Here is a 23,092-nt window from a genome sequence, read left to right on the forward strand (position 1 = left end):
AAAAAAATTAAAAGACAACTGAGGTGTGGCAATAACCTTCAAATCTCTGAGCAGAAATGTCAGTGCAAAAGCAAGCATATTCCTCATTTCACTGTACCCAGAATCAAGTGCAGTAGTCTGGAGACAGAAAATTAATTTCCTAACCTAACTAAAGCTTTACTGGCACTTCAGCTACGGCAGCTTAGCAGCTTGTTGTCACAAAAAGGGACAGTACCCTCCTCCTCCCCACTCTCCTATCCGAAATAGTGTCTTTGCCTCTTCTCTATCTTCTCTACCAAGTTATCCTGTTACCAAGCTCATTCAAAACACCTTAACAGGTAACAATTAACATTGCATCAAAAGAAGTATTGGTGTTACATCAGCACATTTCTCTTCAGACTGGCTTAGATCCATACCACAGTGATACCACAACCTACCTTTCACATGCTGGGGCTTCAGGCAGCATTTCTCAGACGTAATAAAGTCCACCTCTTGTTCAAGGTTAAGAAAGGACAGAGATCTGTCCTGGAAGCATACAGTCAGGATCTGGGATCTGTCCTGCACTGCAGCTGAACCAACAGTGTCTCAAGATCCCCTAATTTTTCCCCCGCAGGTTACAGGGTCCCACTGATTACCGAATAGGATGCATATAATCAAGCCACATGGGTGAGCACAAAACGGAACAGCTGGAGTAAGTCACAAAGCCCTGTAACTTTTCCAAAAACACAGCAAACTTCTTTCTCTTTCCTAGCAAATCCACTCCAACCAGTAGGATTCCTTTCCCACATGTGCTCCTCTGCACTTAATCCTACTTCTCATTGCTTCCATCATTCCCCTTCTCTCTGTATTTGTTTGGTTTAAGTCCATCTCCTTTGCACCAGACAACTTCCCTGTTGGGAGGCTGCAGCACTATTTTGCTCAAATTTTACTACCTGGCTGTAACAGGGAGATGACCATTTTGTTTCCAGCTCTTCCATTATTTTCCCCAAGCTCTTACCTGTACCCTCTGCCTTATGCAAACATAGTGCCAAATCACTATCATCAGCTGTAGAGAGCCTTCTTGGCCACTGGAAATCTACAGCAGATGTTGAGAGAGCTCCTGTCTACCAAACCAGGGGATCTTAAGAGTTCATCTTTTTTTTTTTTTTTTTTTTCTGGGAAAAAAGCTACACACCTCTGAGCAAAAAGTACATCGATCACCTGGACTATGACCTCCCCAGTCTCAGGAGGCTGGCTCTTATTGTACGTACGATTTCAAGCCGTTCCCATACTGCCCGATTTGAGTGGACTCAGGTGATCGCTTGGCTGATTTACCAAACTGGATAACACTGGCAGCTTCATCTGCAACAAGAGACAGGGAACAAAAAAGGCTTATTTCAGTGTCCAGACACAAACAGACACATCTTTTAGATAGGGAAAGAAGATAACTCCTTCACCACTGGAAATAGGCCAGAAAACAGGCCAGAAGCCCAAGATGAAGCTGCATCCTGAAGCTGTACTACAGAGCCCTGTGAGATACATGCTGCTTGAAGGCACTGATATTACCAGAAGATTTGTACAGGTCCATGATGTTGACAGAAAGAGTTTTAGGTTTCAGCCTAGTTCACTGTCCCATCTGAACTGCATGAAGATGTTTCTTTTTGAAAATAAAAAAAAAAATCCATAAAAAAATGATCTATTGTGTCCACCACACTTGTTAATTCTCATAAATTAAGACCCTAAGATGCAGTGGGTCTGTGGTATCCCATGTCCCACTGACACAACACACTTGAGAACACCAGAGCATAAGTCAGGACTATTAAAAAGGTCAGGAATCCAGAATAAACACTGCTATTTCTTCACAGTGCTGAACTGAACACTCTGGTTAATTAAAGCACTAGTAGGACACAAGCTAACTTTGGCAGCAGATTGCTGGAGCCCTGGCAGCAGGACACCTGGGGAGAAAGTCAACATAAGCAGGTCGTACAGCAAATAGCAGAGGATTTCATTAGCACAGGACAAAATGAAAGGACACAATGGCTTTACAGCTAAGAGGGTCTGTTATTTTTAGTTCCAGCCTTTCTATTGTTCAAGGGATAAAGCCTTTTAACATCACCACTAGGACAGAATGACTCCCCTCCCTTCCCCCAAGAGATAATCATTTCACCAGTTTACTGGGAGAAATAAAGTTTAATTCCAGAGACAAGGAACACAAAGTGCCTTAATATCAGGGGTAAAAACAAATGCATACACAAGCTATAAGGGAGCACAAGACATCACTCACCCCACAAGGCAACTCCAGGGAGGCTGAGCCCATGGACAAGCTAAATTTCAGCATGCAGGAGACTCACACAGGCCTATCGGCACTGACCAGTTTTACAGTAAAATATTCAGTACTAACACCATTGGTCTGACATGACATCACTGAGCTGGTATCAGAATGCCATTTTCAGTTGAAATTATATTCAGATTTAAAGACACAAATACAGGAGAACATCTGTGCAAACACCTCGCTGCCTCAATAGCAGTTGTTCTCAGTGGAGCTCCACAGCTATTCCAGAAACAGCTTTGGACTGGATAAGGGTACCTTTGCCTTCCCTGTAGCTTACTGTAGTATTTTCTAGCCAAAGAAAGATAACACTGGAATGTCTTGTATTTGAGATCTGGGTAAGGATGTCGGTGATAATGATCATCATCATCCAATTATTATTATTCTAACTACTATTACTATGTTGGTAAGGAAAGTAGATAGGGCATATTAAAAAGAGGACTATTGGAACCTTTTTGCTCTACAAGCATTTTTTCAGTAACTATTTTTAAGAAACTTTTAGGAAGCCTAAAAAGGCTAAAAAGTAATTATCCAAAGCACTTTCCCTCTCAGGAAAGGTGACCAGATGGTTTATCATTCAATGTTGGATATCTGAGACCACCCAATTATGACTCTTCTTTCAGGTCAGAGGGATGAAGGTGATGCTGAGCAGAGGGGAATGTGAGGTAGCACCTCTCTACAGGCTGTCTTTAGGAGAGATTTAATACTTATATCCCCCCAAGAATCAAGACACAATTTTTTTTTTCCCCAGCTCTTTATAGGCTCTGGAGGGTGTTTAAATTAAGGCTATTTTAGTCACACTGTTTTTGTTTTGTTGTATCTCAGAGTTACTGGATTTAAAAAAGCCAAATTCCCCAGCAATAAAAATAGGTGAGGGAGATCTATGCAAAACAAAGAAGAGAAAAAAACAAGCTGAAAAAATTCACTCAAAATGGCAGGATTTAATTCATTACCTGGGGGAAATTAGCCTAGTTAAGTTGACCTTTCCCGAGGAGAGGGGAACAAGGGAAATGCTGTGAGGTCTTTTGTCATTGTAACAAACACAGGACACCAACTCCACATTGGGTAATGACTGGAAACAGACAGTGACTGACAAATAGCTTTGACATATGTTCCTGTAATTTATGACATATGTTCCTGTAATTTATTTTTAAACTCTGTTAACTTTAGAGGAAATATCAATGTTTAGGTTAAACATTTAACCTTAAACAAGGTTAAAGAGACATTTTCTCTTGAGAATTGTGTAGACTGCTCCCCTGAAAGTGGCCCCCAAGAGTCACTGTCCACACACACAAGTGTGTACGCACTCTAAAAGTAGGAGTTGGTCTAAACTCCAACTAAAGTTGGAGTCTAAAGTTCCAGTTCCTCACCATTGTGAGCCTTGGATAAACAGTATTTTTAAAATACAAATAAAGCAACTGCTAAAATACTACATACTAAATACTAAAATACTAATAAAGCAACCAAGACACTACTACTTAATTAACTGCTTCCATTAAAACAAAAGCTTTTTTGAGTTTCCAAACTTCAAAAATTCAGTTGAAAAAAAGCAAGACCTGATATATTTGCTTCAATCTCTCAAAAAACAACAGAATAAGCCCTCTTAAAAAGTATCAGAAGCCAGACAAGGCAGGTGACTGGGTTAAGTCTGCAGAGGTTTACAAAGGTAAGTCACACCTGACTGATTTGGTCACCTTCTACAAGGCACCACTTTCTGTCCATATGGAGAGAGTAGTGGGTGTTGTTTGGATGGACTTCAAGAAAGTGTTGGACACAGTTTAACACAGCCTGCTCCTGGATAAACTGGGGTCAGACTGGGCAAGTGATATACAAAAAAAGTAGGGAACTAGCTCATGGTTCATGCTCAGAAGTGATCATCAATGGTTTTCACTCCAGCTGGCAGGCTGTCACAAGCAGAGACACCAGAGACTGACACTATGCCCCACACTGCTCAACATCTCCATACAGGTTCTGGACAGTGGGGCGCTTTTCAATCCTCACCAGTTTTGTTAATGGGGGTAAATTGGGCACATAAGGAATGCTTTCTTAAGACACCTGGACCAGCTGGAATAATGGGCAAGCAACATTGTGTCTGAAGTTCAAGGGAACTGCAAAGTCTTCCACCTGGGATTAAATAACCCAAGAGCCCAGCACAGACTGGAATCTGCAGGTTGGGAGGAACAGCCTTGCTGGAAGGACAACAAGCTGAGTATGATCCAGCAGTGTCCCACAACAGCCAGGATCCTGGACTGTATCCACAGGGACATTGCCAAAGAGATGGAAATGTGATTATCCCACTCAACTTCCTGTTTGTCAGGCCCTACATGCTGTACTGTGTACAGTTCTGTCTGCTCAATTCAGGAAAGATGCAGACAGACTGAACAGGGTGCAAAGGAGATTATCAGAGGGCTGCAGAAACTGTTCTATGAGAAGAACTAGGTCTCCTTCCTTGAGAAGAGGGGGCCCAGGGGGAATCCCATCATAGTATTTCAGCACTTAAAGGGTAGCTACAAAGGCTACCCTTCCCTAGGAGCCACATGAAAAAGAGGCAATAGATACAAGTTGGATTGGGAGAGGTTTTTTCTTAAAATAAGTAAGACATTTTTTAGAGATCAATCAGTCATTTAATCAATCACTAGAACAACATCACCAGGTATGTGGTGGAGTCCCCCACCACTGGAGAGACAGGGTGCTAAATCATCTCTTCCCTTTCCCAGGAAAGGCTGGAAGAAATTATCATTGGGGCACTTTCCAACCTGAGCACTTCTGTGACAAAAATGCCAGGCAGAGATTTATTTTCTTCAATTGCTTAAGAATAAAACTGCAGTCACTTCCTAAACTAGTTGTTATACTTTCTCAACCTACAAGTTGATTAATTGAATCATTCAACCTGTATTTTGATTCTTTAAATTCATGCAGCACTTCCAGAGCCAGGCATTAGGTAAAAATTCAAGCCTGAGTGGTGATTTCACTGATAGTATGAGAAATCTGATATGCTGTATGAGATCTATTGTTTGGTTTTCTATGGACTCCTATGTAGTTCCTTACAAAAGAGCCAAAGTTTTGGACTATTATTGTCTGTACTGGGGGCAGAGAGTATTTACTGGATAATAATATATTTACTAATATTGGAAATTAGAAAAAGGTTCTTCACCAAAAGGGTGGTCAGACATTGGAACAGGCTCCTCAGGGCAGTGATCATGGTCTCAAGCCTGACAGAACCCCAGGAGAATTTGGATAACTCTCTCAGGCACAGGGTGGGATTTTGGGGTGTCCTCTGCAGGGCAAGAAGACAGACTCCATGATCCTTGTGGGTCCCTTCCAACTCAGAAGATTCTGTAACTCTGATATCTCTCTGCAGGACATGATGGTTCCTTTGAAAAGAGCTGTCCTGTAACATCACTGAATCCTTGGACCTTATGATAACTCATGAGATGTTTCCAGCTTGAGTACAAATGTATTTTGATTTTGAGACCACACAACCCAGAGTGATCATTAAGAGAACCAATGAAGTGAGTATTGAATGCAGCTGTAGCGGGAATCACTTGACAAACACCCCTAATTTTTTAGAAATGAGGAGTTGTCATTTGTCTTGCTAATCAGAAGCCATCAGACAGAGTAATCAAATCTGACCAACTGTCTCACTATATCCTTCTGTTTTCAGAGCCCACCAGACAAATCTGGAATTGCCCAAGACAGAACAAGACCAAAGAGAACATCAACAAGACAGAGTAACACAAAGAATGTGTTACTGGAACAATTAACTTGAGCCCTTTAGCTCTTCCCTCAGTTTAGAAGTGCCCAGATGCAACTGGGTTTATTCTCCCATCATCCCCAGATGGCACTATATGCAGCCTTCCAAGCCATCCTTCCAGTTGACTTGGGAAGATCCCATGCTAGCATGGGCTCCAACAGCACTACAGCAAGTCATAGAGGTATTCTTTTTAACATGTCAGCTTTGTGTATGATAAAAACAATTTTTAATTAAAGTTATCACGCACAAAAATAAAACACTCCCAAGATCCATGCTTTGTGTTGAAGCAAGGTCTGTATGGAGGGAGAAAAGTCCAAATAAAAGTTTTCTGCTGACATCTCTTAAAGTCATATAGGAGATCTTCAGGGTATCTTTAAAACTGGTAGACCCTGCATTATGAGAAATTAAAGCTCATACCTCTATAGCCAGGAATGGAACCAGAGAGCCCCATACAGCAAGTTTAAACGAAAGACTCTCCTTAGCTGCTTCTGTCCATGCTGACAGGCAAATGGTGCAGCACACAGAGCTTCCACCTGGCTGCCCTTGGTCAAGCATCAAGACAATCCAAGGACATGAATTACGTGGCATTTGCTATATACAATGCATAGCGCTGTGAAATACCCCTGCAACGCACAGTATCAACAAATCTTTACTGAGCATTTCAGGCTATCAGGATAAAATTCTTCAACATTTAGCTGAAAGATTAGTCTAAAGAAGCCACTTAATAGCTGTCCTGGGTAACCCAAGTATTATTGTATTTCATATCTATCTGTGCCCAAATTTGAAAGTCTCTTTAAGACCTGGTGGTGTGGCCAGAATCAGAATCACAGGATTCTGGGTGGGGGCAGGTGAGTGTCAAATTCTTTAAAGTCAAGGCATTCAGGCCGACCTTCTTCTCTCCCCTCATAGCTTTTGCTCAAGGCAGAGGCTCTGCTATGGGCATTTTTTTCCTCTGTTTCTCTCTGACCTCCAGAGGAGGTTTTTCAGGTAGGTTTTCTGTGCTCACAACAGTAGCAACTGTTGCTACAAAATGGGACACTATTTCACAGTTGAAAATTGTTTCAGAGTGAATTTTGCAACACCTGTCTGCAGCTGTAGCATGGTGCTAGGAGGAGTGAAGAGGCCCCAGTCCCTGCAGCTGCTACAGCTGCCAGCAGCACCCAGCTAATGCAAGAAGTCACAGAGTCTGAGTTGGCTGCCCTGCTATCCTCTGCCAAGACGAAGGTGAAGTCCTTCCACAGGTTCTAGTCCTTGATGGAGTACCAGCTGCCAGAGCGTGCCAGCTGTGTACACCAATCGAGCTGCTGCCCCAGAGATAAGAGGGAGGGCTGCTGCCATTTTCCCTTTGTCTTCCCGCACACGGTTGTCCACGGCAAGCATCATCTTGGGGAAAGATGTCACTCTGTCATTTTGAGTTTCTCTTTGTTCCCAGGGAGTCCATGACATTTAGCAGTTTTGTATCTAGTCATTATTTACTGTTACTGTTAGTTTGTGCCTGTTGTTGTTTTGCTTGTTAGTAAACTGTTATTTTTTCATTTATTTTTACCCATTTATTTCCTGTGGAAAGGGATTGGTTAAAACTAAGGGGACATAACTCATTTCAGAGCATCCCCCTTAAATTGTCTTAAACCAAGACAATAGTCAATACTTAAATCCCATTTTGTCACAACACCAGCACTACAGAAGCAATAACTGTATAAAAGCTGCCATGAAATTCTGTGGTATTAGAACAGACATCTGGCACATTCCAGTTTTCAACACAGACAGAGAAGGTTGTATTTTCCTCTGCCTGATTCTAAGGGTTATCAGAAGGCCACACTTCAATCTCATAGCTTTTTTTTATGGATGGGGCTTTACTGTTTCCTTCAGTTAAACCGGTGGCAGAAAAGTACTCTTGGGAGACCCATTTAGCATCCTTAATTGTATTCCAAAGAATATACAGAAAGTACCTAGATTTCAAACCAAATTCCTTAATGGAAGTCACAAATCTGTGGATTAAAGCACATATTAAATTGAATGAAATGCTCATATCTATATGGGTTTGGGCTGGGACAGAGTTCAATCTCTCCATGCTAATTTGCATGGGACTGTATTTTAGAGAAGAGTGTTGCTAATACAGGGTTTTCATTAGTGAACACAGCTTACACAGCATAAATGTCTTTTCTGCTTCTCAAACTGCACCACCAGCAAGCAGGCTAGGTTGCACAAGAAGTTGGGAGGGGACAAGTTTGGGATAGCTGATCCCAACTGACCCAAGGGATACCAAACAGTATCATAAAATCCCAGAACGGTTTGGATTAGAACAGGCCTTGAAGACCATCTGGTTCCACACCCTGACATGGGCAAGGATTCCTTCCACTAGACCACATTGCTCCAAGCTCCATGCAACTTGATGTAGTGCTCACCAGATAAAGCTGGGGAAGTAGGAGCAAGAGGGGCACATGTGGCCTTACAGTATTCGCCTTCCCAAGTCACTGTTCCACATGATGGAGGCCTGCTCTCCTGGGGGTGGCTGAACACTTGCCTGCCCATAGGAAGTGGGGAATGAATTCCTTGGTTTGCGGTGCTTGCATACACAGCTTTTGTTTTCCCTACTGAACTGTCTTTACTTCAACCCATTAAGTTTTCACATTTTACCCCCTTCTGATTCTCTCCACCGTCCCAGTGGAGATGGAGTAAGCACCTGTGTATGGCTGAGTTGCTAGCTGGGATTGAACTATGAAAATATCACAACAGGAACTTAAAAGTACTGAGGAATCAGTGCAAAAACGTTAGTTGTTGCTTATTTACCCATTTCCTTTGTCTTCTACAAATTCACCTCCCAATTTCACCTAATTTTTCTGCCCTGTACGGAGCTCCTCACAGGATGACTTACCAGTCCTCAAGACTCAAAGGTGGGTTGACGGTGCTCATTGATGCTAAAGTAAAGCAGAAAAGCTTTTAGCTTTCTCCTGCTAGATACAACACTAATTTACAGCAATACTTACAAGGCAGAAATACATTTGCTATATTCTCATATTACTGAGGTTTTATATTGTCCAGTATTGATCTCAGACACAATGTCCATGATGAAATAATGGCAAACTGTTTTCAAAGCAGAACCTTAATTTCTGCCATAGCACACCTTCTGGTTAGAGTTGAGATACATCAATCATCTGGCAGCCACATGGGGAAAAAGCTTATGCCATCAAACCTTGTACTTGTTCCCCCTTCTTGCTCCACAATTCTCCCTTCAGGCCCAAGACCAACTTCAGTGTACTGGGAAACTTCAAGCCAGGCTGACCCAACTCTATAATGCAGCAAAACAATTTTCTTTTGACCAGATTAGTTTACTGCAATGGAAGAGGTAAATGGTTTGATATGTATATATGGTGTGAAAGAGCAAGTGGAGAGGCTGAAACATGTATACAGGCATGGAACATGTCCTTTTCAATGAAATTAAGCTGTTAATTCAACTTAAACCACAACATGAAACCTCAGCTTGCAAATGCAGGTATAACTTTCTGTCACTTACTTGAATCCATTCCTGTTCCATCATCCAAAAAACATAATATGAATCCACCTCGTAGGTCCTCTCGTCGCTCTGCATGAGAAGTAGTCACAGCTCCCATAAGCAGAAGTTAAAAATACCATAAAATGGGATTGGTGTTAACAACAAAAGTAACACAACAAATAGGACTTTTAAACCTGCAATATGGCTAAGCTGTAAGAAAGAGCACCAGATTTTTGTTACAGGATGACTAAGAACTTCTTCACTACAAAACTGCACTATAAAACTGTATTGTGTCAGTGGAGTTTTTTAGCATCCACTACAAAGAGCAACTCGCTTCACCTGACCTCAGATGAAGGTTGACTTAATTGCTTCCCCAAGATATTTGTAAAGGCATTCCTTTTTGAAAGACAACAGGTACTATGGCACAGAAGAAATGGTAGAACAATAGAATTATTCATGTTGGAAAAGACCCTTAAGATCATCAAGTCCAATCACAAATGTAACACAGCTGAGTTCACTAAACCATGCCCCTAAACACCAGATCTACATATTTTTAAAATATGGGTAGGTAGTGACTCCCCCACTGCCCTGGGCAGCCTGTTCCAGTGTCTGACTACACTTTCAGCGAAGAAATTTTCCCTAATATCCAATCTAAACTTCTTCTGCCACAATTTGTGGCTATCTTCTCTTGTTCCTGTCACTTGTTACCTGGGAGAAGAGCCAACCCCTACCTGGCTGCACTCTCCTGTCACGGATTTGTAGGAGCAAGAAGGGCCCCCACAAACATCCTTTTCTTCAGGCTGAGCCCCCCAGCTTCCTTAGCTACTTCTCATCAGACTTGTGCTTCAGGCCCTTGTTCAGCTCCCTTACCCTTCTCTGGACATGCTCCAGCCACTCAATATCTTTCTTGTCTGGAGGGGCCCAGTACTGACCCCAGGATTGGGAATAAGCACTCTCACTCTTATTCAATACAGGACAAATACATATGTAGCCTAAATCTAAGTTAACTACTGACTTAACTGCAGACATGCAAGGAAGCAGCATTCGTGACTTACCAGTATAAATGTCTATTCTCGTGGCATCTGCATCTCTGCAGAGAAATAAAAGCACAATTGATATCCAAACGTTAAAACAGAAATGAAGCTAAAAATTCAGGCATACACAAGCATTTCCAAAATAATTGGCCGTACAGATCAAAGTCCTCAGAGGCCCCACAGTCATCACTGACAGAAAACATTGTTCTACATTTGGCTATTTGAACCTAAACTCCTGCATTAAGACAATGCTAGCACACAAACAGTTCTGGTGACAGGAAGTACCACTGGCATTCTAACAAAAGTCATTCTGGGGCTGGGAATCAAATGAATACATACTTCTGAGCTCCCTCCTGTACAAAACAAACAACACCTATAGTTTTTCTGTCAAGCTGTCTACAAAAGGTTTAGTAACTCCACATAAAGCTTCATTCCAATACATTCAAGATTGTTACAGGAAACTGTCATTACAAGATCACTGAAGTGAGTCCCTTCACACACTGCATCCTCCTCTGTATTTGAAAGAACAGCATGTAGAGCACTACTTCCTTCTTCCCTCTTTGTTTGCTGAGTTATAGAGCTGTAACAAAGCCCCACCTGACAAATGCCATAGCCACTTTGTTTCAATTTTGCACCTCTAGCCCAGCCTAGCTACTTCTTCCCAAAAGACAACCTCTCCATAGCCAGAGGGGAATTAAGAGGTGAAGGGGAAACCACCCCCGAAGACCCTACATTTTCCTATGTTGTTGCAACCCTGAACACAGCACCAGCTCACATGCGAGTGCACACACACACACACACAGAGCTGATTCCTTAAATAGAAGCTTTCCAACTCAAAAATGCCCCAGTTTCAGCTCCTTAAATGACAAATGCACACCGTGACAAACCACATTTGAGAGAAAACAATCCCAAAATACTTTTGTAGTGCTCCATGACAGTACTTCCTCTAGCTCAAGAGAAAAGCACACAAGACTTGGGAGGTCGCTATAGCAGGGATTCCTCCCACACACAGGTGAGACAGGTGGCCCAACACCTGCAATTTCCAAAGACCATATCTCTTGAAGTGTCAAAATTCCTTCAGCAGTTCTTGCTCTATTTTTCAGCATCCCACTTCTGATTTGATTTTCATTGTCATGTTTGATATTATGATTTTTAGATATCAGAAGAGTCACAGGTCCTGCAATATTTATTTTAGCAATTTCTTTACACAAAAAGGCAGACTAGTTTTTTCTTCAAATCTGTCTTGTGTCTGCTATCAATTTCCTTTCCAATACGAGTTGTTCCAGGATTCATTCAAACATGTCTTTCCAGGAATACATTTTTTTTAGGGGGTTGATGTGGCAATATAAGAGGAGCAAGTGGAATACTCATACTTAATTGCAGCAATGTCTTCTATTTTCTTGTAAAGTCTACTAGAAGTGAAAATTGCTTAAGATCAACTAATACATTAGTGAATTAAATCTTAACCAAAGTTATCTTAGAAATTAGGCAGTCTCAGGTACATACCTGGCGTTATCTACAAGTTCAGCAAGGGCTCCAAACAAGAACTCATGGGTAGTTCTGCAATGAAACAGAAACCAGCAGAGTTACACCAACACTTAAAAAAGAGACCTTTAAACAAACAAGAATCTCAACTATATTTTAAACAAATCCAGTCAAACGGGTACAACACTGTGATATGGCTCACAGCAGACTAGGAGCAAGTGATTTACTGTCTGCCAGAGGCAGCCATGCAGCAGCCAGTCTGCCCCAAATTGCAGCTCACTATGGTCTCAAACATATTGCAGCTACACAGATATGATAAAGAACACGATGATTTGATGAACCACCCTACAACCTAGTCAACAGTTCATGGAAGTCTTTATACAGCACAATAACAGGTCTTTTCACAGCAACTAAATACTGCCTGTAAGTAAATATGGCCAGATAAGGATTATCATAGAATAACAGAACAGTCTGAGTTGGAACGGACCTTAAAGCTAACTTCTTTCCAATCCTCCTGTCATGGGTAAGGACACCTTGCTCCAAGCCCTGTCCAATCTGGCCTTGAACACTTTCCAGGGATGTGGTAGCCACAACCACTCTGGGCAACAAAATATTAACAACATTATGAACAAAGTGAGTCTCCCCCTGCACACAGTTAGTTGCAGAAGTTATTTGTGACAGAAAAATGCTTCCAGATCCTGGTTAACATCCAGCAGGTGCAACTGCTACTAATCCAGAGAAAGAGTCTTCTGACACCACTGTACCACATCACTTTCTCAACTTCACACTAAAATAATGAACTCAGCTACCACTTCAGCACAATCTCAAGAGACATGTTTAGTTTCCAGCCTCGCAACTGCCACCTCTTTTAAGCACCTCCCATTTGGAAGCCATTAGTTATATGCCTCAATAATTGAAATAATACAAAAAGTGAGAAAAACTTAAGCAGCTAATAAAAATCATTATAATATATTGTCTGTTGACATAAAAGCCATATCTCCACTTCATGGCCAAGCTGGCAACCTAACTTCAAAATCTAACAATTTTTTCAAACATAGATGAGCCACATCCACCATAAGGTTAACAGCAAAGACATGGAGAAACAGTTGATGGGATTTGTTACTCCTCTAGGTTATTCAATGAAGAGACCAAGACCTCAGAAACCAGTTTTATCAACATTTCAGTTTGTACAAAACCTTCAGATACAGACAACAGGTGACCAAAAAGAAGGTATTTCTTCAAATTTTCAGCCTTCCAAGAACAGACACATAGGTACTTCCCACACATAAAATATATAGCTGTCCACACTGTTAATAACCATAAAAAAAACCTTTCATATTCATCTTCAGGTTTATCTCATTGAACCCACCAACCCAAGCTCCATTCAGAGCAAAATACATCAGGCTTTAAACTTATCACTAAAACCATGGGAACAGAGATTTCCCTATCTCCATTCTCCTGTAGAGACAAGACCAATGGGAACAGTGTTTAGAAGACTATCTACCCAATCAAAAAGCTTCCATAGGAATACAATCTTGGTGTTCCTTCCTTTGAACAAGATTACCTGCTGTCCTGGTTTCAGCAGGGATAGAGTTAATTTTCTTCTCAGAAGGTGTTAGTTGTGTTTTGGATTTAGTGTGAGAATCTTGATAACACACCAAAGTCTGGTGCCAAGTCATGCATACCTAAGTCAAGGACTTTTCACAGTCCTGTGCTAGTCAGCTGTACAAGAAGCTGGAGGGGAGCATGGTCAGGGCAGCTGATCCAAACCAGTCAGAGGAATATTCTGTACCACAGAATGTTCTGCTCAGTCTACAAACCGGGGAAGCTGGCCAAGAAGGGCCAATCACTCTTGGGGGACAGGCAGGGCATGGGTCAGTAGGTGCTGAGCAATTGTATTGAGCATCACTTGATTTTTCAGATTTATTCCTCTCTTTTTCCTATTATTATCATATGCTTCTTCACTCCAATATTTGAATTGTTCTTTTCTCAGCCCATGGGTTTTAGTCTTGTAGCATTCACCTCCCCATTCCACTGCGGAGGTGAGTAAGCAGATATGTAAGATGATTACAGATTTCAAGTGTTCTCTTGAGTTTACAAGTGTCTATTCAGTTCCACAGATCAACATCACAGAATTTTATTTAGGAAGTAACCCATAAGCAAATGGATGCTTTAGCACTAGTAACTATGCTTTATGAGCACCTTTTACTCCACAATTTTAGGAATACTTCAAAGAAAATATGCAAATAAGATACAAACAAGGATTTCCAAAGAAAGATGATAGAACAAAATAATTGATAGCATAGCTACAGATAGTAAGAAATGCAAAACAAATTATCTCCACATAGCCTGACACTATTGATCTTGGTCATCTCCCAAAACTGCAACCTCTTGTGCTGACACAAGCAAAGGGAAACCTTGCTGGAAACCCTGCTACAAGCCAGTGAAATTCACCCCAGCTATTTATCACTAACAGAAATGAATATATACTATAAAAGTCATCTATTCAATTTATGAATTTGAATACACTTGTCAATATCTAACTTAAATCAGATTAAGTGCTTTGGTGTGATTTATTTAGCTCATCTCAAACAAACCCATGGTCATCTTGCCTCACAGTCAAAAGTGCCTGAAATATTTCACACCCATCATGATTAACCAGCGAACATTTCTCACACCTCCTCAAAAAAGTTTGGGATTATTTTACTTGCAACACAACTTCAAAAAAACAAGACAAACTGTTGGCAAAATGAAGCCTTTCAGAATTTGCAAGTAACCTGCAAACACGGTGAGTTTATTTTAGATAGACATCATCAGAGGCAACAACAACATGCATTAGAGTATCCAAAATACAACTATTACTGCCATACAAGGGGTGAAACAACACATAGAAGGGAGTAAAGTAGTATCAAAATCCATAGTGTCAACAACAGCTCATCTGAGTAGACAAAGACTGGCCTGGATCATCCCACAGTGTGCATGTCCCATTTAAGCCAGCTCCATGCAGAACTGGAGGCCTGACAAGGAATCTAAAAAGGGAGTCCAACACTGGCAATTTATTGAAATATAGGTGACAAAAGATCAAGTTAGATGGCTCTAAAACACGACCAACTTCAAAGAGCTCTACAAAAAATAATTTGGAATAACGTCCCAAGGGAAGAAAAACTTGCTTTGTGAGAAGTTACTACAGGAATCTCCTGCTTGAACCTAGTTGGACTCCCCTCTGCAGACAAGTACCTAATTAGTAATGAGAGAATTAGGACTTCACTTTTCTTCTGAAGGAGGGCACATCTGGGAAAATGTTTTATTTTGGCACATGCACCAGGAACAACAGCCATTCTCTAAGTAATGCACTCTGTTTTGGTCCAAAACAGACAAAAAGCACAAGAAGGGGGAATTTCAGGGGAGTAGGGAAATATTGTTGGTCTGATATTACTAGTTTTCTTCAAGTCCATAATTTAGTCATCTTGAAGTCTATTTGAGTGACCTTCTTCCACTCCAACTGTATTCACCGGGACAATTCTAGTTACACAACAATACATAAGTTGCAAGCTAAAGGCTTATCCTCAACTTTTAACAAAATCATTCTAGTTTTTATTATAAATATTCAAAATATGCAAACTGGCTGGTCTCTGTTATATTTTTGGCATCATCTCAATGAGTAACTTTAGAAGCATCTTAATGTTACAGCATTTGTTAAGGAAAACCATTGGAAAGGTAAGCAGGTGATGCCAGAAAGTCATAAAACAACGCACATGTAATTTTCATGTGCTTATGCACACTGATTTTCATTCTAGGATTTAAAAGTACTTCAACATAGAAACGTAAGGGTTGAAAAAAAAACCTTTAAAGGTCATCTAAATGTCATCTCCAGCCATGGGCAGGAATACCTTCCACAAGGCCAGGTTCCTCCAAGCCCCATCCAACCTGACGTTGGATACTTTGAGGGATGGGGCAGCCACAGCTTCTCTGGGCACCCTGTGCCAGGGCCTCACTCACTCACACAGGGAAGAACATCTTCCTCCTACTGAGTGTGAATCTACACTCTTAGGTTAAAGCCATTGCCCTCTGTCTCACCACTACAGAACTTAATAAAAAGTCTGTCTCCACTATTCGTCAAGTAATGTACTTGGAAAAGCACAGCAATATTTCTACTTTTAACAAATAGTGCAACTGATTCGACTCATGTAGATGCTGTTAGATGCTCTGGCTCCACGTGCCATCAGACATGTAAGCATTAAGCTGCCATTAGAAAGATCTGTTGCAGGTCCTCAAGCTCAGGGACCTGATCAACTGTCTCCCGTAAAGCACTCCAGACTGAGTGCTCTGAGTTAGACGTATGGAAACTTTTCTGAAAGGTCTTAAGAAGGGGGGGGGGGGGGAGAGCATAATTTTCTTCTGCACCCTAGCAGCCAGATGGTTGGTCTTTCACTGTAATTTAAAGAACTTCCACCTCCTTGACTATGAGAACACACTCAGCACTGAACTAGAATTTATCCAAGATAGGATGATCTTCCTCAGCAAGAGAGCAGTCCAGAGGAGACAAGTCTCCTGTATCAAAATCCCTATACTGGCCTTGGGTTGATTTGGAGATTGGCTCTTTTTCTTTTTGCTCATTTTTTTTACTGGAGGAGCAGGAGAGGTTGTTTGTTATGGGTTAGTTTGGTACTTTCTTTCTTTTTATAATGACTTCCATTACTCCCATTGCCATTCTTCAGGAAGCATTTCACTTATGCACTTATTTCCATAACCTCAAGAGGCTCTTTGCTCATGACCGACAAGGAGCCCCGGCTTTGGCTTATCCAAGCACTGGCTTCCAACTCTTTCCAAGAATTCAGTAATGCAGGTATTACTGCACACATGCAGCACACCACAAGCAGACAGCAGCGTAAGCACAATGACAACATGAAGTAGCTTTAATATACATGAGAGCAGTAGCAACAACAACTCAGTCTTTAGCACAGGCTTTATCTTCTTATGAAGGCAGACAGAATTCTGGAGTTTTGCAGGCAAACACAAGCTGCTGACAGAGCACTGCCATCATCTGCACGGTCTTCTTATCCATAAAAAAATATTGTCTTCTGGAGCTGGACATGAGAATTTCACAAATCAACAACAGCACCATAACATGACTCAGTATTGTCCATCTTCAGGCACCAGATTGTTCAATCCATATACAACTGCTACCAGCCAAACTAAAGAGCGGACCCAAATGTGACATGGAGCCATTACTAGGTTTATTTCCCTGCTCAAAGCCCATTACTTTCCTGATTCTGAAAATTAATGGATTGTAATGGTCTTCACATATGTGAGATTAGTCTTAACTGCTGTTGCATTGCTCCTGCAGATGTATCTCATTACCAACAAAACCAGACAAAAATCCTTTGAAATCAAGTTGTCCGTGCTTCTGTGCCTTCTTTAGACTGCGGTAGACCACTGTGATCCTTCACATATTGAAAAGGTAAACAAAAAGATAAATCTGCACTTTATTTATTCTTCTATTGGTGGATAACCGTAAATCAACTCTTCCACAGAACATCATCAGATAATCTTATGCCCATGACCAGCTGATCAAAATGAAGCAAATGCTAAGTGGTTCCGCAGAGTTCTTCCAGTTCGGGCAGAATGAGCTCTTCCATCTCTTCTATACATGCCATTACAAGGCTTAGGAGCAGCAGACAGGTGTTGATGGGCGCCTGAGCCCGCTTAAGCGCTGCTCCCTGATGGTGCTTTTCATTTTCTAGACATGCGCCCACAAGAAACTCATCTTAAATAATGGCTTTGCCTCTTCTCAAGAGGTGTTATTTTGGGGGATTCGCTGGCGACATGCAAATACCTGACTGGAAAAAGAGTATCATAATCCTGTTAAAAATAAACCTGCAAAACACTCAGTCACGCACAAAGCCAGATGCTGCAGAGGGATGGCGGCCAGCATGACAGCGCATACCCACTGTTGCGCAGAAGTCCGGCCGTGCGGGCTTGGTTGCCCATGGGGCCTCCCCGTTCCTCCTGGGGCCGTTTGTCCCCACACAACGGCTCTCCGTGACCCACGGACCTGCCCGAGGTACAACAGCCGGTTCCCGGAAGGACCACGAAGCGTCCGGCCGGGGGCAGGGGCCCGCTCAGGCCCACCGGCCCGCGTGGCTTCGGCCAGGCCTATCGCACTGAGCTGGGGCTCCGGGCAGACCGGGTGCCGCGGGCCCGCCTCACCCCAGCCGGTACTCACGAGTTGGTGTGCAGGTATTCGAAGGTAAGCTGGGCCCGGTTCAGGCTGCTGTAATTGCCCAGGGACATGGCGGCAGAGGCCGCCATCGGGCCTGCGCCCGCGCCGCATGCACCGCCGGCCGTGCACGCCTCAAGCCCGCCCCGCCCCCTGCAGGGCACGGCCCCCGCCGGGTGAGCAGCCGGCGCTGCGCCGCGCTTTGTAATGCCGCGCCCCGCCGCCCCCGTGTGGTACGGTACGGTGCTGTGCGCTGTGCGCTGTGCGCTGTGCGGTGAGGGGTGCGGTGTGCGGTGTGCGGTGTGCGGGGTGCGGGGTGCGGGGTGCGGGGTGCGGGGTGCGGTGTGCGGTGTGCGGTGCGGTGCAGTGCGGGCCTACTTTGTCTCCCCGCGCTAGGATCGCACCCCGGCGCTGCAACTGCCTCCGCAGGGCGGAGCCACGCGGCTGCCCCCCATTGGTCAAGAAGAGGCACGTGACGCAAGTGCCTCGGCGCGGCCAATGTGGGCTCTGCGCCGCCGCGTGACGGGCGCGCGCGGGCGCGGCGGCGGTTGGTGAGTGCGGTGCGCGCGGCCGCGCCGGGGCCCTTCGCGGGCTCCTCTTTCTTCCCCGGGCTCCGTCCCGGCGGCAGCCCGAGCGCCGGAGCGCTGCGGGAGCGGCCGCCGCGGCCTCTCAGGGCGGGGTAGCGGCTATAGTGAGGCCGGGCTCCGCGGTGAGTTGGCCTGGGAGTGGGAGACCCCTTTGACCCTGGGCGAACTGGCCGGAGCCGGGGTCCCCGTCGCCGCGGTGCCGGCGGCGTGCACGGAGAGCACCGGCTGGCGGTGACTGCCTGCTGCCAGGTTGGAGTGGGTGAGGCCCGCCGGTCCCGAACGCCGGGAGTGGCTCCAGGACGCATTTGGATGGAAAGATCCCGCCGCTCGTTTCTTGAGGAGGCTCCGCGCGGATTTCGGCGGATGTCAGTCCTGCTCCGCTGATGAAGACTCTGCAGAGTGACCGAGGAGTGACTCCTGAAAGTGCCCGTACTTGCAAAAAAAAAATTAATGTAAGGGGTATAAAAATTCATAAATATTCTTGCTTCGACTCTGTGCTTTTGGTTCATCTTGAAATGTGAAGGGATTGAGCTCGGGGGCTCTTACCTGTCCTGAACTGATCATTTCCCTCCATCCCCCCGCAAAATGCAGCCTGAAAATGGGAACCCTGATGGCCAGGAATACTTGTCTGACCACCTAACCTGTCCGGTGGAAAAACACACCCAGTCGTTCTTCTGAATTGGACACTGAAACAGCATGGCTATGTCTTAGTTAATAGGAATCTGAACTTAATATCCAAAATCTGAAGGAATTCAGTCTGTGCAGAAATTATTGTGACATATTGCTTCTTGAACAATGTCCAGCAAGAATGAAACATGTAAGATTGCAGATTTTAAAAGGATAAACATTATTTGATACTTTATTTATAGGGTACTAAAGGGAAAAGGTAATGGTTTTGTTAAGAAAAAGACATTTGTCTGATCATTTTCCATCAATAAAATTTTAATATCCTCTAATTCATTAGAGGGGGAAAAAAAAGGCTATAGGAGTTGGGATTATTCAGCCTGGGGAAGAGAAGCATCCAGGGTGACCTTTCTACAGCCTTTCAGTAGCTCAGGGGGCTCCAAGGGAGCTGGAGAGGGATTTTGGACAAGGGGTAATGGCTTCCCACTGCCAGAGGGCAGGGTTGTTGGAATACTGAGAAAAGCTTCCATGGGAGAGTGGCAAGGCCTTGGCACAGGGTGCCCAGAGAAACTGTGTGCTTCTTCCCTCAAAAGTGTGCAAGGCCAGGTTGGACAGGACTTTTGAAGCAACCTGGCCTAGTAGAATGTGTCCCTTCTACAGGGACACCTGTAGGTGGGTATATACACCTGGCAGGAGGTATAACAAGGTAAGTTTTAAGATCCTTTCCAACCCAAACCATTTCATGATTCTGTGATTCTATGGTATGCAAGACATATGGTGAAAAGTTAAATTTAAATCTGTTACTTGTGATTGGTAAATGGCTAAAAACTGAGTTTCATATTTGAGTTGTTTGACCCACATCCCCAGTTGTGTATGAGCCTGAGCTAACAAGTCTGCAACTTTGGCCTGAGAACTTCATTTCCCAGAACAGCATTTAGCTCTGTTTACCCTGTTTGGCCTATTCAGGCCAGCAAGTTGTATCATTCCTCCTGACAGGGATTTCTCTGTGTGTTATTGTGAGGGTATCAAAAAATCACTTTGCATATGTGTGCAGTGGCTCTTTTTGGCCTTATGTCTGAAAGCTGAGCACAGCAGATGATGCTACAATCTGTAATAGACTCATTGATTGTCATAAACCTAATACACCAAAACACAGTTCTCAACAGTAATTTTCTTAATTCTTTCACACAGTTCAATGTCCTGCTTTTGTCACATTGTTGTCAATGTCAGCAGCAGATGTTCAAAAGCAATATAAATCCTATCAGTGTAAGGGCAAGGTAATTACCCAAATACGTGTTCCTGAGGAACGTGAGCCTGAGCTTATGCATCATGTCAACCTTGTCCTCTTAGGTAATCATAGTATCTCTGTGTCTACCAGGAACTTTGTCTTGTCATCTTACCTTCAGGGAGGAACCAGTGTTTTTTTTCTGGTGTTGGAGAGGTTGACAACATTATCTGAGTACTGCAGCGCTGTGGACAGAGCAGCTGAACACCTTCCTGTTGCTCCTATGGGATCTGACCTGTTTTGCAGATGGACTGGTTGTATGCCAGTCCTTTTCATCTGGCCCTTGTATGATGCAGTTCTATTTCATTTGGCCAGCCCAGGCAGGAAACTGTTCATTACCATCTCACCATTTGGTGGTGATCAATTTGACAAAAGTGAAGTGAGAATTGAATTCTTACACTTTCCCTAGCTGTTCTGCAGCAGGTTTCAGACATGTTATTGACTTCCATTCTTTGGTCTCTCTTGCCCAAGTCGTGAAAATTTTATACCTTCATTGGCTGACTATCTGAGCTGCCAGACATTGGCCCAAGATGTAATGAAATGAATTCACCTTTTGCAAAGCAGCATTTAGATTACATCACAGCTCTGCCTTGGCCACGGCAGAGCCATGCTTTGATAGGAACCTCTCTGTCCATGCATGGAGACAGAATAGGTTTGTTTGGCCTGTGTCCCACTGCTACAAACTGCTGAATTTCTCAGTACTTTAGAGATTAAAGTCTTCCCACTGGAATTTCACCTTTATCCTCCTTTGGGGCAGCTGTTTTTTCTTGGAAACTCTCTTCCTAAACTTTGTTTAAATAGTTCTAGATATTTCAGTTATACTGGTTGTGACAGACAACCTCCCTTTTTGTTTTCTTTTTCTCTTACCAGCACTATTTCCCTGAGTTTCTGTTCAGTCCCAGGATCTCTGCATCTTACAATGAGTGAAACAAGTCTGGCTACTCAGGTATCAGAGGCAGTACCCCCTCATTTTTGAAGTCTCCAGTGCAGTAGAAGGCAGCAGTTTGCTCTGGTGCACATAACTTTCCTCAAAAATTACCTGTGAGTTGGTGGTTTGTCCAGTGGAGGTTGGGGCAAACTGTACTGCTCTTCTTTAACCCTAAGGCTGAGTTTCTTACTCTGAAATAATCCCCAAGTCCCCTTGTAAAACTAGTCTTTTGGTTCCACACTGTTCAAAATCTCTGTTTCTAGGCTGTGGTGTGACTTCCCATGCTGTCCCATGTGCTGTTTGCTGAGTTACTTTGCATGTGCTTACTCTGGCATAGCATTTTGTTCAGCCGCTTTCCATTGGAGTCCAGGCCATAGCCTGAGGTCATTGAAGAATTTTTTAATGTGGCCATTGTTCTGCAAGTTGAAGGTAACTGCTTCTACACCTGTGTGGGCCTTGAGTCAACAATTGTTCTTTTCTCCCTATTTTTTAAGGAGCTAGCCTGCTAAGCCCGTACTTAATGCAAGAGTCATCAAAGTGGTAAGTACTAGATTCTGAACCAACAAATGCCATGAGTGCAGCAAAGTGTCTTTTTCAAATGCCTGTAAGGTCTCACAGGTTAACTGTTTGTAGTTTTATTCTGTGTTTATGTACATGAAGAAATGTAAACCTTTGCATTGTAGAAATGAGGTTTTCAGTATCAGAGTGAAATAAGCAGGCAGTGAAAAATAAATCTGAGACATTACTAGTAATCTCCAGGTGTTTACTGGTCCTGCATTTATGCTTTGTTTTTCTGGAAGGAAAAAATGGTATTGCCTTTGGATGCATGGTCCTCTGTCTACCTCATGAAGGAAACTGCTGAAGTTCTAGGTCAGTGCTGTTCTACTGAGCATTCACCTTGATACTTCTAAGAAGATTGGGTGCAGTTACAAGCCCCAGTAACCAGATTGGTATGGATCTCTTTTCCATTGTCCTGAGTTTGTAGAAAGAATTTCAAAACAGCTTCCTTTTATGGGCTTGAAGTCATGTTTCTTCACAGCTTTTTGGTTCATTTTCATGTCATGCCATATGCTGCCTCTGCTGTACGATGAGTTCTCATTGTCTCCCAGTACAGAATGGGAGCTTCTGCCATGAGTACAGAATACTGCTGCCTCCAATGTGGGGTGTTCTCCTTTAGACAGAGCATGCCAGTCTCACTCACAGAGAAGAGCTATGTCAAAAAGCATCAGAAGCATTCCTTTTCTTTTGGCATGAGTTATATCTTCATGTCGATTCAATATAATCCAAGAACAGAACCCTGAAGTCAAACATTTAGAAGGAAGCGTTTTCCTCCTGGCTTCTCCTAGTAAGGAGTTATTCCCTGTATGACATGGGGCAGCCCTGTTTCTTGTGTTC

The 23,092-nt window shown here is 43.2% G+C and overlaps 1 protein-coding gene and 1 long non-coding RNA gene across 12 annotated transcripts in view; one reads left to right on the forward strand and one right to left on the reverse strand.

Annotated features, from left to right (window-relative positions):
* The window catches only part of MORC2 (MORC family CW-type zinc finger 2), a 51,717-nt gene extending 33,014 nt beyond the window's left edge, over positions 1-18,703 (reverse strand). For 3 of the 11 annotated variants that reach the window (XR_014958622.1, XM_021536774.4, XM_021536772.4), the window contains exons 1-5: positions 18,280-18,416; positions 12,075-12,128; positions 10,590-10,624; positions 9,556-9,624; positions 1,230-1,320 (exon numbers count right to left, since the gene is read on the reverse strand). Coding sequence is in view for 9 of the 11 variants with exons in the window: in XM_021536774.4 (XP_021392449.1) it covers positions 1,230-1,320; positions 9,556-9,624; positions 10,590-10,624; positions 12,075-12,128; positions 18,280-18,365 (335 nt within the window). In the remaining 2 variants the exon portion in view is untranslated. Of the gene's footprint in view, positions 1-416; positions 1,321-9,555; positions 9,646-10,589; positions 10,625-12,074; positions 12,129-13,617; positions 13,636-18,279; positions 18,417-18,651 lie in introns of those variants that run through there. The other 8 variants (XR_014958621.1, XM_085592820.1, XM_085592819.1 and 5 more) reach the window with 5 other exon arrangements.
* Positions 18,704-18,805: 102 nt separating this feature from the next.
* LOC116184196 (uncharacterized) lies at positions 18,806-19,841 on the forward strand. Its single transcript, XR_014958623.1, has 2 exons — positions 18,806-18,982; positions 19,110-19,841. It is a non-coding gene; the product is annotated as an uncharacterized LOC116184196 (long non-coding RNA).
* Positions 19,842-23,092: the final 3,251 nt, after the last annotated feature.

The sequence above is a fragment of the Lonchura striata genome, chromosome 15 (assembly GCF_050655825.1).
Source record: "Lonchura striata isolate lonStrDom1 chromosome 15, ASM5065582v1, whole genome shotgun sequence".
Lineage (NCBI taxonomy): Eukaryota > Metazoa > Chordata > Aves > Passeriformes > Estrildidae > Lonchura > Lonchura striata.